At 36.0% G+C, this 16,192-nt stretch overlaps 2 protein-coding genes across 2 annotated transcripts; one reads left to right on the top strand and one right to left on the bottom strand.

Moving 5' to 3' along the window:
• On the top strand, positions 5,039-6,923 carry LOC104780320 (uncharacterized protein At4g02000-like). The gene is made up of 2 exons (XM_010504818.2): positions 5,039-6,524; positions 6,599-6,923. Exons 1-2 carry the CDS (start codon positions 6,057-6,059, stop codon positions 6,695-6,697), a joined length of 567 nt encoding a protein of 188 aa, XP_010503120.1. The 5' UTR covers positions 5,039-6,056; the 3' UTR covers positions 6,698-6,923.
• Positions 10,791-12,460, bottom strand: LOC104780319 (arogenate dehydratase 4, chloroplastic-like). The gene has a single exon (XM_010504817.2). It carries the CDS (start codon positions 12,311-12,313, stop codon positions 11,030-11,032), a length of 1,284 nt encoding a protein of 427 aa, XP_010503119.1. The 5' UTR covers positions 12,314-12,460; the 3' UTR covers positions 10,791-11,029.

Genomic DNA, 16,192 nt, shown 5'->3' with positions numbered 1-16,192 from the left:
AATCCAGACTGCCAGAACGTTTCGGACATAGTACTCGACATGCCAAGGAAGTGGCTAATCTATGATCGAGTTCGAGGAGTTGCCCTTTCCAAAGATAAGTTCCAATTCATCTTCAAATACAAACAAGACTTGGAAAAGATTCTCAATTTGGGGGTGCATACGCATAATCAATGGTCTCTAGTTCTAGATAGATGGGTTGAAAATCCACCATCAACTTTTCTCCAATCAATCCCGATTTGGGTTCAAATTAGGAATATACCAGTCAATCATCATACTCGGGAAGCGATTTCAGTTTTTGCTGAGTTTGCAGGTCCAGTTATACAAGTTGACTATGATCCATCAATTTCGCATAACAAGGATTTCGTTAGGGTTGAGATCTTGTTTGATGTCTCAATATAACTTAGGCGTTCCAAAGTGATAAACCTTCCATCTGGTGAGACTATCACCATCTTATATGACTACGAAAGGATTCAAAAGCGATGCTTCTTTTGTCAACGCCTTACACATGAAAGAGAGAGGTGTCCCCTGTTCCTCCAGAAGCAGAAAGAATTCAAAGGACAAGAGCAGATGGACTTTGTTCATGATAGATCCACGGTCTTATCTTCCCTCAACTTTCCTCTTTTGAATTCTCAAGATTCTTCACTCGACAAGAGTAACACCGTACCAGCAGTTATCAATGAACCTCAGTTGGAACCTTCTTCACCAAATTATCAAGAAGAACAAGACAAAATCTATATGAAGTACAGCTAGACTCATCCTATGTTTATGATATCATCAACTCTGAACCTGGAACTTCGGGAACAACAAGCTCGACCTCCACTTACCGGAAGAAATCCCTTAAGCCAGCAAGGAATAAAAAAGGTACTTCCCTAGCCTACCCTCCTCTTATTTCTGAATTTTCTTTAGATTCAGAAACAATTTAGTTGGGTAAACGGAAAGACAACATCCAAGTTCACAAGCCTCTCAAAGTGGCCAAAACCACAAACCAAAAGATGGTTCCAATGGAGGGACCGTCCAAAATCCAATGAGCCTTATAAGTTGGAATTGTCAAGGCTTGGGACGGTCTCAAGACTTGACAATTTCTAGGCTCAAGGAAATGCGTAAAGAGTATTTCCCTGAGATTTTCGTCTATGAATACCAGTAATGTTTTAATAGATATTCATGAATGGTTAGGATATGATAGAGTGTTTACTATTAACCCTATAGGCAAGAGTGGAGGTTTGGCTTTATTTTGGAAAAATAGTGTTGATATTACTTTTCAGAGTGTGGATAAAAACTTACTAGATCTTCATGTACAGTTTGGAGATATAGATTTCTTTGTTTCCTGTGTTTACGGTGAACCTCTGTTCTCTTCTAGACCTTTAGTTTGGGAAAAACTTATCCGCATAGGAATCACTAGAAAGGAAAGTTGGTGTATGTTGGGTGACTTTAATGAAATTCTGAATAATGAAAAGAAACTGGGAGGTCCTCGAAGAAGTGAAGCCTCTTTCTTACCTTTTGCGGATATGCTCAGAAATTGTGAAATGCTTGATTTGCCATCCTCTGGTAACAGCTTCACCTGGGGAGGAAGAAGAAATGATTTATGGATTCAGAGTAAACTAGATAGATGTTTTGGGAACAAAAATTGGTTTCACTTATTCCCAACTTCGAATCAAAACTTTCTCGACAAAAGGGGTTCAGATCATAGACCAATATTAGTCAAGCTTCTTTCCTCAAATAGGCCTTATAGAGGGAATTTCAGATTTGATAAGAGACTTCTAAATAAGCCCCTCGTTAAAGAAGCTATTTCTTCGTCCTGGTCTTCATTCTCTTCAGTCTCAGATAAACTTAGAACTTGCCGGAAAGCTTTAAGTCTTTGGAAAAAGGAAAACAGCTTAAACTCTTTGGACAAGATACATCAGATTCAATTAGCTTTAGAGCAAGATCAATCTTCTTCATCTCCCTCTTCTTATCAACTCCATAGCCTTAGGAATCAGCTGAGGATTGCATACAGAGAAGAAGAATCTTACTGGAGTCAACAAAGTCGTGAAAATTGGTTACAAGAAGGTGACTGTAACACAAAAAATTTCCATGTTTCAGTCCAAAACTCTCGATCAAAGAACAGAATCCAAGTCCTGATAGATTGTAATGGAAACACTCAAAAATCAGAAGCATCTAAAGGAGAAGTTGCTATTACCTACTTCAGTGAGCTATTTAAATCATCTAACCCATGGAATTTTGACTGGTTATTTCATGACTTCCAACCAAAAGTTTCTTCCCAAATGAATGCTTCTCTAATAAGTCCAGTGACCATTGGAGAGATCAAGAAAGTAGTCTTCTCCATAAACCCTACTAAGGCCCCTCGAGCTGCGGAATGACTGGTTTATTCTTCCAACAATACTGGGAAATCATTGGCCCCCATATCACTTTAGAAGTTCAGAACTTTTTTAACACTGGTTCATTTCCTCATGATTGGAATTACACTCAGCTTTGCCTCATCCCTAAAGTTAAGAACCCCAAGTTAATGTCAGATCTTAGGCCAATTAGTCTTTGTTCAGTCCTTTACAAGATCATTTCCAAGATTTTGGCTTCAAAACTGTAACCTCTTCTACCTAATTTAGTCTCTCCTACCCAATCTGCTTTTGTACCCAAAATACTAATCTCTGACAACATATCTATTGCCCATGAATTGGTTCATGCTCTCAGGACTTATCCGTCAATTTCAACTGAGTTTGTGGCAATCAAAACCGATATGTCTAAAGCCGTTCACAGACTGGAATGGAATTACTTAAGAGGATTGCTCAACGCTCTAGGATTCCATCATAAGTGGATTCATTGGATCATGTTTTGTGTTTCAACAGTGACTTACTCGGTTTTAATGAATGATCAATCTTATGGAATGATATCGCCTCACAGAGGCCTGAGACAAGGAGATCCTATTTCTCCCTTTCTCTTTGTACTTTGTACGGAAGGCCTTTCACACATGCTAAACAGAGCTGAAACTTCAGGCGCAATTCAAGGAATCCAGTTTTCACCCTCTGGGCCATCTATTCATCACCTCCTCTTCGCTGATGACAGTTTGTTTAGTTGCAAAGCTTCATTCGATCAGGTTAACACTCTTTAGACAATCTTGCGATCATATGGTGATGTCTCGGGGCAAAGGATTAATGTACGTAAGTCCTCCTTAACTTTTGGATCCAAAGTGGATCAGCAGACTCGGAACTCCTTAAAGCTGTTAACAGGAATTTATAGTGAAGGGGGAGCTGGCTCATAAGTAGGTTTGCATGAATGTTTTAGTGGTTCAAAAGTTGATATGCTCGACTATATTTATGATAGGCTAAAAACAAAATTATCGGGCTGGTTTGAACGTACACTATCTCTTGGAGGCAAAGAAACGCTTCTAAAAGAAATAGCATTGGCCTTGCCGGTTTATGCAATGACGTGTTTCAAATTACCAATCACAACCTGTGAAAAAATTGTCTCGGCGATGTCTAGTTTCTGGTGGAACTCATTCGAACATAGGATAAAGATTCACTGGATAAGTTGGGATAAGCTTTCCTTAACAAAAGATCAAAGAGGAATAGGGTTTAAAGACTTGCAAGCTTTCAACCAAGCATTACTAGCCAAGCAAGCATAGAGAATCTTACAATACCCGGATTGCCTTTATGCTAAAGTTATGAAAAGTAGATATTTTGACAACAATGAGATTCTAACTACGGTTATGGGCTATCGTCCTTCTTATATTTGGCGAAGTATTCTTCATGGACGAGAATTGCTGCTAACAGGTATTAAGAGAATGATTGGTAATGGCCAGCAAACTTATGTTTGGACAGATCCGTGGCTCTTTGATGATAGAAGAAGAATTCCTCTAATGAAAAATATATTCATTAATTTGGATATGAAGGTTTCAGACTTAATTGATTTATCTACCAGGAACTGGAATCAAGATTCATTAGCAGACTTATTTTATCCAAGGGATGTGGAGATAATTTTAACAAACAAGCCTGTGATATCAAAGCCTGATTTTTGGAGTTGGAACCATATGAGGAGTGGAGACTATTCAGTCCAAACAGGATACCTTTTGGCAAGCCGATTGAATAATCATGATCTGATCACATGAGCTGAGATCAGACCCTCTCTTAATGATCTAAAGATTCAAGTATGGGCTTTACATACATCTCCCAAAATCAAAAATTTTATTTGGAGAGCTTTAAGTGGAGCAATAGCTGTTGCAGACAAAATGGAAAGTAGAGGACTGAGCAAAGACATGAGATGCCAATTCTGTGGTCTGGAAAAAGAAACAATCAATCACGTTTTATTCTCTTGATCCATAGCAAGACAGATTTGGGCACTCTCCGAATTCCCAACTCCTGAAGGCGGGTTCGATAACTCCTCTGAATTCGCTAATTTTTCTTATTTACTTTCTATCGAACAGAACCACAAGTTTCCCCAATACATCAGAAGGAGTTTTCCTTGGATACTTTGGTACCTTTGGAAACACAGGAATGATCTCTTCTTTGAAGGTAAATCAAAAGATCTATTGGCATTGGTTCTCAAAATCAGAGAGGAAACAGAGTTATGGTTTAATGCACAAGGTAGGGAATCACGCAATACGAGCTCTAAAGTGTTTGGCAGAGGAAAAGATTGTTTGGATTGGATTAATCCTCCTCAGTCATGGTTGAAATGTAACATTGGGATGTCTTGGTGCAAACTTACTGGAATATGTGGTTTCTCTTGGGTTTTAAGGGATTGGAAGGGCAAAGTTTGGATGCATAGTAGACTATCACAGTCTCAAGTTTCAAGTTTGTTAGAGGCAAAATTTCAGAGTGCTATGTGGGCTATTAACAGCATGGTTAGCCACAAAATTAAACAAGTGATATTCTCCTCTGATGCTTTTGAACTCAACAATGCAGTAACCTATCCTCAAGAATGGCCTTCACTCCAATTCTATGTTTCAGAGCTTACAAGAAGCCTCCACCTCATTCCTGATTGAAAAATGGAAAATGCACAAACTCATTCCAACAGAGGAGCCTCCCTAATTGCTTGTAGTGTAATAAAAAATAATCTCTTCCAGTCATATGTAGCACGAGGAGTCCAAGGTGGATTAAATCACTTTTTCATCTAGAAGGAAGGACCCAGGATAAGCATAACAGGTTTGACCAGGTCTCTGTCTATTTACCTGGTTAGTCATCGGTAGATTTTTTCAACCCTGAGGATTAATTTTTAAAAAAGGAAGAGGTGTGATGGACGTTTCCTTGTCTTTTCTTCAGATTTTTTCATCCTAAGTTGACTATCCTCCCACACCTTATCTCGTTTCCTCCCACTTTTTGTTTCTACCGCAGTTGAATTCTCTTCCTCAAATCTACTGTAGAGATAATCCTTGCAGTATATTAAAGTTTTTATATCCTCTTCGAAACACTTCTTAACTCCTATCCCTCTCTTATAAATAATTCCTCTCAAGTATTTTCAAAACCATCGTCTTTCCTTCTTAGAGAGTCTAAATGGATAAAGATTTGTGGGATAAGCTTCAGTACTTAGCTTTAGGGCGAGACGACCCAGAGCTTTTAATCCCACACTCAGACTATGAAGAAGTCTTAGCAAGTAACAGATTAAGCTTGATCGCTCGACCTCTCAACCCAGTGGAGCAGAACCTGCTTGAAGTGGCTGAAAATCTTCCCATAGCTTGGGGCCTTTCATCCTCGGTTCATGGCAGAGTCCTAGATGATCGCTTCATCCAATTTCGATTTCAATCTGAACGCGACCTGAGATAAGTTCTACAGCGTGAACCATGGAGCTTCAATCGATGGTTTATAGCACTGCAAAGATGGGATGACTTACCCAGATTGGACTTCTTAACATCATTAGACCTTTGGGTTCAAATCAGGGGGCTGCCTTTCCCTTATATCACTGCAAAAACCATCCGCAGGATAGCTAGATCCCTTGGTGAAGTTGTGAAAATTGACTTTGAAGACTCAGTTACAAACCAAGTTTCATTCATCAGAGCAAAAATTTGGGTTTCAATCACTGATCGTTTCAAGTTTTTTAGAAGGGCGAGATTCCAATCGGGAGATAGAGCTATGATAGGATTCCAATACGAGAAGATGGAAAACATATGTACTAATTGCTGCAGAATCATGCATCCTACCTCCAGATGCCCCTTTGAACCTACAAACAATAATCCCTACAACAATCAAGGTATCCAAACTCATCAAAGGAGAAATGAAGAGATGGAAGAGTTAGACCCGAATCCCATATCACAACCATCAAGTCCTGTTGCTCAAGTACCTGTTTTAAAAGAACCGATCCAGCAGAATATCGAACACCATCCTAAGCAGAATTCAGGTCCTTATTTTGCTCTAGCCTTCCCTCATTTTGATCTTTCGGGTAAGGAAGAATCTACAGGGTCAAACATAGACTGTGGGGATCTCCCTAAGTTGCAGTCTAAAAAAGAAGTAGGAGAATGTTCAAAAAGAAGAAGGGATGTTAATCCAAAAAAGGAACTCTCAATGAAGAAAAGATCAAGCCCACCAGATCAGGAAATGGAGGTTAATCATCACTCTCCTAACCCTCCTTGATCACTCTACTTAATTCTGTCAAGTTTAACTTTTGGTGTGAATAGTTTAATCTTAATAGGCATGATAGCCTTTGGTTTATGAATTTTGGAGCTGCGCAAAGCATCAATCTGGATGGATTTATGTTATGCAGTGAAGCTGGATGACAGTCAAGATGACTAGGACCTCTCTTCCCTTTTTTTGGTTGTGATGTAATGTCATCTTAGCTTAGTATTTCTCAAGTTTTAATTCTGGTTAAACCCTTGTTTTCGTTAGCTTTAGTTATGCTTCTGTTTCAGTTGTTGCAGTCTCTGTTTATATTGTAAGGATGCCTCTGGTTTCGTCTGTGAAAATCAATAAAAAGTCCTTTTGTGTAAAAAAAAAGAAGTTTCTTGGAAATTGTAATTCCAATTTCTTGTCAGTGACCTAGAAAACAATCGGGCGAGCTCCTTGATTTGTTTTTAAACCAACAAACGTTGAACCTTTCTGGGTTCACACGTGACCTTGACTTCTCTTTTTTTATCAACTCCAGAAAATTTCAAGGAAATCTTCATGCTATCTACAATTTATGAATAATATATTCCCTATATGTTAAAAAAAAAACATTCTCGAGAAAAAACTCACATTCATCCCAAAAAAGTTCTATAGCCAATTTATTATTTACCTTTAATATTCTATAAAATTACATAAAACTACTACTGCTATATATATATATATATATATTTTTGTCAACTACCACTAATATTCAATTTATTTATATACACAATATTTGCTCTTATAAATTGGTAAATATTATTCAAAATTGATAAATATTATCCCCTACATATTTTAGAAATTAAATTAATTTTAATATATATTGTAATATAATAATATAACTATATTATGAGATATAAAAAATAAATATTTAAAATCATATCTTTAAAAATATAAATAATGTTACCTTTCTAATAATTTTATAAAGCTCTAATGGTGAAATAATCGAAGATCATTAAATATATAGGGAATTTACATTAAATTGTCATTGGTATAACTAAGAAATATTTCATTCAATAATTGAAGGAAATTATACTATTAATTGGGGAGTACACTTAAGGGTTAAAAAAAAAATCATATCAAATATCCATGTTGCCAAAATGATCCAATTTACATATTAAGAAGAAGATTAAACAACATATTTATTATATTTTAGGAAATCATTCAAATTAGTTCCATAATAATCATGTTATGAGAATTTTGTTTGGGTATATTCATGTATGGCAAAATACGGGAAGAGAATTTGGGAACAAAAATTCAAGCAGAACATATGCGGACATACTATTTACTCATGTGAATTATGAGAAATAGGTTTTTTCAGGTAAAAAAAAATAAACGTTGCAATCAGACATATTAGACGGGTTTGATCGCTTGACAATTATATGTAGGTCATCTGGAAACTCTATGATATGCAACGGGATGGGTATGGACAAGTAGGCATGAACACGGGTACAATTACGGTTTATTGACTATTGGTTATGGTTAAATTCAAAACAAGACGAGTATCTCATACAAAACAAGACAAATATCTCAGTAGTAACAACATTTAGTGGTCCAAAATATCTAACAAGACATTTGAGTTAAATTCAATTTTAATATCTTTAGCGTCACGTATACAGAACATGACGAGTATCTCATTCTAAAATATATACATCTAGGTTAAATACGTGAAATAAATAAAACTGAAACCGAATCCAAATTTGTTTTAACATCCTTAAACAAACAGTTAGAAATGTTTAGATTAAATTTAGACTAATATACACGTAATATCACGTATCTAAATTATATATATTTTATATATATATATATCATTCATGCAGGTCTGAGTAGAAGTTTACATGAAAATTTTCTAAGTTTTATAAAATTATGCAAAAATAACCATGCACGTACGTGCGGATCCGAAACTAGTACAACTTTAAACGTAATCTTTTTCTTCTAAATAAATTTAGAATGAAAAATACTTAGGTTCACTCCTAGGGTGAACCTTCTTGTTCACTTCTTCCTTTTCAACCAATCAGAATTTTCTATACATTTTTTAAATATATCAAAATTAATTTAAAAAGCAAAACAAATTAAGAAAACAAATTCTGTATATTTTTTTAAAAAGAAAGTTAAATATTGGCTTGGTTTAGATTTTACAATTCAAACAAAATTATATGTCGGTTTGAGTTTGCAAATGAAGTGGTTAGGGTTTAGATTTTACAATTAGAACGAAATTATATGTTGGTTTGGGTTTTCAAATGAGATGGTTAGGGTTTAGATTTGACAATTAGAATGAAATCATATGGCGGTTTGGGTTTACAAATGAGATGCTTAGAATTTAGATTTTACAATTAGAACGAAATTATATGTTGGTTTGGGTTTTCAAATGAGATGGTTAGGGTTTAGATTTGACAATTAGAATGAAATCATATGGCGGTTTGGGTTTACAAATGAGATGCTTAGAATTTAGATTTTACAATTAGAACGAAATTATATGTTGGTTTGGGTTTTCAAATGAGATGGTTAGGGTTTAGATTTGACAATTAGAATGAAATCATATGGCGGTTTGGGTTTACAAATGAGATGCTTAGAATTTAGATTTTACAATTAGAACGAAATTATATGTTGGTTTGGGTTTTCAAATGAGATGGTTAGGGTTTAGATTTGACAATTAGAATGAAATCATATGGCGGTTTGGGTTTACAAATGAGATGCTTAGAATTTAGATTTTACAATTAGAACGAAATTATATGTTGGTTTGGGTTTTCAAATGAGATGGTTAGGGTTTAGATTTGACAATTAGAATGAAATCATATGGCGGTTTGGGTTTACAAATGAGATGGTTAGGGTTTAGATTTGACAATTAGAATGAAATTATATATCGGTTTGGATTTATAAATAAGCGGTTTAAGTTTTTAATTTTATAATAATATATGCGGATTTTGTTTCTTTATTTTATAAGCTGGTGAATGAATAAGCTATTAAATGTATTATGACATGTCAGATTCTTATTGGCTAAAATAAGGAGAAGTGAACAAAAAGGTTCACCGTAGGAGTGAACCCAAGAATTGTTCATTTAGTATTATGTGGGTCTTTTTTTTGGATCATTCACAGTTGTTTTTGAATTCCTCTTCGTTGGTTTATTAGACTTTTAGTCATGTAGAGACTATTTTACGGTTTAGATATGGTCTGATTGGAAGCAACTAAAATCCTCGTTTGCAAACGAACCGCTCTAATGATCACCAATCAACAAATCGATTGAAGAAGGCGGTTGGATATCATGGTTGAAACAAGCGATTGAAGAAGGTGTTTAGAGCCTTTTTTTAGTGGTTGCCAACACCAATTCTAACCACTAACAAAAACCAACGTTTGTGTTATGTTTGTATTATAAGGAGGTTGCACAATATTTTTTTTTTCACAAAAGGTTGCATAGTTTATATTTCTATTCTTTTTGGTTTATTAACCTTTAAAAAAAATTTGAGAAGAAATAGCAACAAATATTAAGTCAAGATTATGATTTGAATAGTAACTTGCTTTTTTCATTGGAGATTATGATTTTTTTAATATCATATAGTGGAGATTTAAACTAAACATTTGATAATTTTGTTAATATCACATTTGATAATTTCCTTAGTATTATTTAAATATATTAATATTTTATATTTTGAATTAGATAAAATTTTATTATTCCATTTTTTTATCTTTTAACTAAACAAATATCAATTATTATAATTTATTATTCTTTATACTTTTCAACCGCTACAATATTACCAATCAAACTAAATACTCAACCGCTTCCTTTTACAGTACCATCTTTTCCATCCGCTATCTTTAATCGCTTTCTTTTTAACCACTTTCTCTACAACCGCTATAAATTTTTTAATCGCTTCTTTTAAACATAGTTACCAATCGGAGCCTATATAGTGGTTTATTTAGGAAGAACTTTGGTGAACAGTGAAATGGAGATGAAAGTCTTCACATAAAACAAAAGATTGTAAACACGATGCTAATTAAACAAATTTTAAGTGGTCGGTCTCAAGCCTTTGATAGCTCCCAGCGACTGAAACATAATTACGAACATCTCTACGTTAAAAAAACATATACTAAACACAGCCTGAGAACAAAATACTAGTAACGTTGATTAGATAAAAACAAAAATATGTACTCTATTTTCTAAATTGCCAATATTCTTTGATTTTCTTGATTAAAATTGAGTGAAGTTACAAAATAAAATCAAAGGAACTCTTCAATAAAAGATTCTGCGAACCTTAATGTTCATCACTATTAAAAAAGTAAGAGATCTGGTAATATCGTAACAGACAAATAAAATAAATTGTTTTCTTCTCCTAATCACCACGTGAATAATGAGCTCTACATTTACGGTTTCATTTCAGTATATACCACAATTTTCACAACAACAAAAAATACATAAAAATTTAATAAACTTATTGGTTTGTTTCGTTTTTTTTGCTTTAACGATGGGGTCATGCGTCTTCGGTGGATGTCATGGACCATGGTGTCATATCCATGGGGTAACTTCCCAGCACTCTTAAGAACGACGTGTACTCTTGAACCTCCGCAAGCGCGTTCTGTGCACGCGGCTCCGCCATCGACGCTTCAAAGTCAACATAAAACATGTACTCGAAGTTCTTGGCCGTGCCAAAGCTCCCGTCACCAACGACCCTGAGTGGGCGGTTGTGGTGAGGCCGCGACTCGATCTTGGTCAAGCTAATGTCTCTGAAAGCGAAAGCCGAGAGGACTTTGAAGAGAACGCTGGTTCCTTTGTGCTCCTGTGCAGCAAAGACGATGCTCGTCTTGAACGGCCGGTCCGTGCGTGGGATTATAGGCTCACGCGCTAGCATTAGGAAGCGTGTGACGTTCCCCGGATCGTCTTGGATACCGTCCGCTAATATCTGGAGGTTGTATAGCTCTGCGGCGCGTGCGCTCGCCACAGCTGCCGTGTCGTGGAGGTTATTAGTAGCGATGTATTCTGCAGCAGCAGCTGTGTCGTGGAAAGCCTCACGCGCTGCGTGTGGTGTAAGGACGTCGAGAGAGTGTTCCGTCTGAGCCAAGGCTTGCGGATGAGAGATCACCCGGGAAACGCAAGCCGTTCTGACACCCGGGAGTGCGAGGAGGCAATGGTGAACCGGAATCTGAACTTCTCCGACGATGTGGAGACGGTGACGGAGGAGAAGATCATAGTTCCGATGGATTGAACCACCGAGTGAGTTCTCAACCGGAAGCACGGCTCTATCAGCGATCCAAAGCTCCACCGCCTGAAAAGCAACGTCGAACTGGTCACAAGGAATAGCGTCGCAATTGGGATAAGCTTTTCCGGCGGCTGCTTCCGAGTACGCGCCGGAAACTCCTTGGTAAGCTACACGGAGACTAGAACCATGCAACGGTGCCGGAGAGAAATCAGTAATCGTCAACGGCTGAACCGGTACCGGAGCTAATTTCCCGTTAGTGGACTCAACGGCGACGATACCAAGATTGACGGAGCCGTTCGTGTGACCGTTAACGGCGGCGATTTTGTCGGCTAAACCGCCGGAGTTTTCAACGGAAGCAACTTTGCTAGATAAAATGGCACATGAGCTTTGCCAATCAGCTCGGTTCACGGAGACACCGTTAGGGAAGCTAAACGACTCCGACCTATAACCGCAAGTAACAGACACGCGCCTTGGAATCACGTGGGAGAAACGTTTGTTCCTCCTAGCTGTCGGAGTTGTTGATCGGAACTTGAGATCACACGACGTAGCGGCTTGCATGATTTATAATGATGATGGTATGACAAAACAAGAATTAAGAATCAAAACGGCGGCGTATTATAGATTACAGAGTTTGAGAAGCTTGAGTTCTTTCGTTGAGAGAGAAGCTCAAAGCTGAGTGATAAGGAGAGAAGAGAGATGGTCTTATATACACACAAGAATAAGTTTTGTTTTTTGCAAAATGAGTCTTGACGTTTGTAAAATTCGGTAAAATCATTCACCTACCACCTTCCATGTAATTTCTATATATTATATTTGATTATAATTTCTTAAAGCTATAGATTGGAATTAAAAAAATGTGTAGTGTTTTCGCAAAATATATTATATTATTGGTTTACGTGAAAGCGATGTTCTTCTTTTAGTTCTTACCATGGTTTTGTATTGTTGGTTTACGTCCATAGATTTTTCTAGCAATATCAGCTTTTATGTTAGTATCATTGGTGTTTATTTAGAGCAAGGGTGGTAAATTTTTCTTTGAAAAAATATTGAATATGAAGTTAATTAGTTACCTAGCTTCGAAAATTTTGAATGATAAAGTTTTACGAAAGATATCCTACAAGTTTTGATAAAATATAAAAGAGAGTCATTTGCAGTAGTAGGCCCAAGGTTTCCGTTGTCCTATGTGGAATTTATATGTCCACGAATAACACGTACGGTTTAGCTCACCTTCTTTTACTTTGACACGATCGTCCAAATCTGTGAGTGCATGCGCAGGCCATAATGGAAACAGTAGTTTTAAGAAATAACTTTGGACGGTGATCTATCATTTTGGATTTATGAAGTTGTAGGTCAATTTCAGTTTTGAAGATGTGTATTATTAATTTGTTTGCTTTGGTGAAAATATTTGGTACGTGTTACGGTGTTAGCTAGTTAACAAAATGAATATCATGTCATGTGTTAAGAAATGTCGGACGGTGATCTATCATTTGGAATTTATGATCTGTATTTGATTGGTAAATACTTTTTGGCTTTTGCTGATTGAATCGGTTTCTAGTAAAGGTAGCTAGATGGAATATAATTTGGTTGAAGCTAGGAAGTGGTTTACATATGGGCAGTAAAAAGTTAAAACGAAATATCTAGGACTTGCTTACATATCACTACAAGAAATTCGCTATATCACGTCGCTTAATTTACGTCAGTACATGAACCGACGCAAAGTGAAAAAATAGGAAGAAAATTAACGTCGGTTATCAAAATGACGTAAGTGGATTTAAATGATCAATTGAATAATTTAATTATTTAATATAGTTATCATATGCATATGGTTTACAACCTTCAGTTTATCAAACACGTGGTGGGGTTTTCTAAATTTTTGTTTCTTTTTTCATGCTTAAATGTGTTCTTTTATTGTTTTAATAGTTTATAAAAAAATACACCCGTTTTACAGATAATGTCATTTTAGAAAAATATTATTGTTTCACGAAAAATGTCATTTTATATTCCAATATGTTTTTATGCTAAATTTTCTAATTTCTTCATAACCCCAAAATTTATTTCATTGAAATTAAACTATTAAACACTTTTAATAAAGGTAAACATGTATAGTTCAATTTTTTTTGATTTATGTGAAATGTGTCAAAATAATATTTTTTATGAAATGGAAAAAGTAATATGCATATCCTACTATATTAATTGGGAAGTACAAATATCAAACTAACCTTAAAATGTGTAAAAATACGTTTAATTACCATTTGAAAATTTAATTAAGATTAATTAATTAAATAAATAAATCTAATTAATTAAAAATAAAAAAAAGTTGACAGATCAAAAATAAAAAATCTAGAAAAGTAAAAAAAAATCTATTCAAATCAAAACTAATTTGTACTTAAAAAAAAAATTAACAGCTAAGTTTTTTAAAAATACATATAATATTTATTTAAAAAAAAATTATTTTCTCTCTCTAATAAAATTATGAAAATTATGGACGAAAATTACCAAATTTTAAAAAAAAATTATATAAACCAATCAGAATTTCAACTAAAATTTTATATCCACAATAAAATTATTTTTAATAACTAGATTTCGAAGATTTTATTAAGATTTCAAATTATGATTTTACTATCATCTTTCTTTTATTTTATTTTATTTTAAAATAACTTTGTAAAAGAAATATAATAATTATTTTTCTTATTGTATTATAATTTTTTCTTAAAATGTTGACCCGTGCTTAAAACACGAGATATCTCCTAGTTAATTATTATTTTTTGTATCATATTTTAGCGAAGTATATTTGTTTCAACTTAAATAATGTTCTAAACTTTCAGTGCAAAAACTTTTTTTTTTGTCAAACAAATGCTTTCAATTAGACTGGATCCTCAAAAAGAGGTGTGTTCTTACAACAAGATTTAACATAAGCGAAGCAACATAAGGATAAGAGCTTCATGAGCTTAAGAAAGGGATTTTCAACTTGGACAACTTTTACAATATTTGAGAAGTCTATTGGAGCCAAGGTAGATTCGTCTTTAAAGCCAGGCTTCACGAGATCCTCAACCAAAGATTGGTCATAGATGGCTCTAGCGTACAACGCAGTCGAGCTTGTAGAAAGGTGTTCCACGGGGGAACCAATTGGAGGGCTTTTTGCCAACAGGAAAGGGTTCATGAGCATAGGCACATAGTCCTTCAAACTTTTAAGAACAGACCTCATGATACTAGATGAAGCTACATACGGTTTCGCAGAGAATGGTATCAAACTGTAACAATGCATGTGGGTCCTCACATGAAGCTCAACGCCATGGAGGTTAAGGAAATCCACACAAAGCTTGTAATCAGTTTGTCCTTGAGAGTTGACAACAGACCCTAGCTTAAGATCTAGTGGTGATAGGTGGGAAGTGGGGTTAATGGGTATAAGCAGCAGGTTCAAAAACCTAGTCGGTTCAGGTTCATACGTAGAGCTACACATTGCAACCATCCAACCAAAGCTAATAAAACGGCCTCGACACATAGGACTATCAAGCCATTCTAAAGACGCCAATGTTCTGTTACCGAGGAAACCTCGACTTGACCAAACAGAAATAGTAGGTGCTAAAGAGGGTGAGCTTGATAGAGACTTATCGACATTGGATCTGGGAGGGTTTATACTCGGTTCAAGGTCAGGGGAAGGGTCAGCGGCTTGATACGCAACATAGCAGATAATAATCGAGACTCCACAAAGCTGCAACCTTAAACTTATATCCGGTGACAAGTAAAGTACAATATCCAAACGGTTTTGAGGATTGATTAAGCTAGTATTCTCTAAAGACAGTGTTCCTATGACCGAATGGGAGACCTTTCTCTCCATTATCAAGCAAACACGATTCTGAGAGAAACTTAGCAGAACAGTTGAGGATTCAGACCTGTATATGGGCCACAGAGGGGTTAATGGGCCACAAAGATAATCAAGGCCCATCCTATTACACCCTAGGGTTGATGCATTTGGGAGATGAGAGCAAGAGTCGCCGTTGTTTTGTCGGATCAGAGTGGCGTGCGGCGATGAGGCACCTTGTTGGACCATCCGCCAGCTTATGCGCTCGCCGTGTGCCGTCGGCGTTCCCACTGGAAAAGACACATCTGATGGTCCAAGAGAAACTCTTGCCATCAACGAAATCCAGTGGAAAGGAGACAATGGTGGTACCGATGCTAGTCCAGATCTAGAGCCAAATGATGTGGTGGTGAAGTCTTGCTCAGATGTATAAGATAAAGAGCAGCTGGACAGTTTTGAAGCTTCTGTTGTAGGGTTCACGAGCGGATATGCATCCGAGATCTGGTTCAGATCGGAGCTTGTAGAGTAACTATTAACTTTTCCGTCGGTAAAATAACCCTTAGAAAATAAAACTTCTTGGAGAGTTTTTCTTGGACTGGAGAGAGATTAGAGATAGAATCAGAGGACAGAGAAAAGCTTAG

The sequence above is a fragment of the Camelina sativa genome, chromosome 4, assembly GCF_000633955.1.
Source record: "Camelina sativa cultivar DH55 chromosome 4, Cs, whole genome shotgun sequence".
Taxonomy (NCBI): Eukaryota; Viridiplantae; Streptophyta; class Magnoliopsida; order Brassicales; family Brassicaceae; genus Camelina; species Camelina sativa.
This window is presented reverse-complemented; position numbering and strand designations above follow the sequence as displayed.